This window comes from Octopus bimaculoides, chromosome 7, assembly GCF_001194135.2.
Source record: "Octopus bimaculoides isolate UCB-OBI-ISO-001 chromosome 7, ASM119413v2, whole genome shotgun sequence".
Lineage (NCBI taxonomy): Eukaryota > Metazoa > Mollusca > Cephalopoda > Octopoda > Octopodidae > Octopus > Octopus bimaculoides.
The window spans coordinates 99,869,943-99,871,025 of NC_068987.1; the positions used below are offsets into that span (position 1 = coordinate 99,869,943).

The 1,083-nt window shown below is 41.3% G+C and overlaps 1 protein-coding gene across 1 annotated transcript in view; it reads left to right on the forward strand.

Moving 5' to 3' along the window:
• Window positions 1-820, forward strand: part of LOC106870801 (uncharacterized) — a 4,378-nt gene extending 3,558 nt beyond the window's left edge. Inside the window, exon 2 of the mRNA XM_014917050.1 lies at window positions 671-820. Coding sequence (XP_014772536.1) covers window positions 671-820 — 150 coding nt within the window. The remainder of the gene's footprint in view (window positions 1-670) is intronic.
• The last annotated feature ends 263 nt before the right edge of the window (window positions 821-1,083 follow it).

The window sequence follows — 1,083 nt, forward strand, 5'->3', positions numbered from 1 at the left end:
GGGATCGTCGGACTCTTACGCGAATTGTTAGAAAGAATCACAAAGGTACAGCTCCCAAAAATCACTGCAGAGCTTAATGACCACCTCGAAAACCTAGTTTCCACAAAACATTTCTCCGGGAGCTGCACAAAGCCGGATTTCAGGGGAGGGCTGCAACCAGGAAACCACTACTTTTTAAAACAAACGTTGCAAAGCGTTTAGAGTGGCGTCAAACCTACAGAATTAGTCCCTAGAGCAGTGGAAGAATGTAATTTTCTCAAACGAGTCATCCTTTACCTTATTTCCGACCACCGGCCGAGTATACGTGTGGAGACAGCCAAAAGAAGCATTTGACCCACACTACCATCTTCCAACTGTTAAACAGGGAGGAGGATCTGTGATGATCGGCGGGGGGATGCTATATCTTGGAAATCCGCCGGGCCAATGGTTTCCCTTGATGGTAGAATTAATAGTCAAGGTTATTAAGCATTTTATCTTGTCAAATTCATCCTATGGTTGCGGAACTGTTTCCGGTGGGAAACGCAATCTTTCAGAATGATAATTAATCGATTCACACAAGTAAGGTTGTTACTGAATGGCACGAATAACATTCTAGTGACGTTGAATATCTTATCTGGCCACCACAGTCCCCTAGGTCTCAGTGTTATTGAACATTTATGGTGAATTTTAGGATAAACAAGTAAGGGGTCGATATCCACCACTATCATTGCTACAAAAACTGGAAACTGTTTTAGCTGAAGAATGGACAAAAGTTCGTTTGGAAACAATTCGTAGAATTCCAGCTGTACTTATTGCCAAAGGCGGTTCTACCCCATATTAAAATAAATTTGTTTGAAATTTTAAGGTTTTCCATTATTTTGTCCAACCCTTCTATATATACATGTGTGTATGTGTGTGTATGTCTGTGTAGTCTAGGGATTGTTTGACTTTGGGTACTTTCTGTGCCTGTGAAATTTACCCTGGGTGGACCCATAACCTCACTTGCTGCACATAAATGCGTTACTGGAATGGTTACAACGTCTAGAATTTCTATGAAAGTAGGAGTGTTTCCGGTTGCCGTTTCTAATCAAATGTTATTGAATC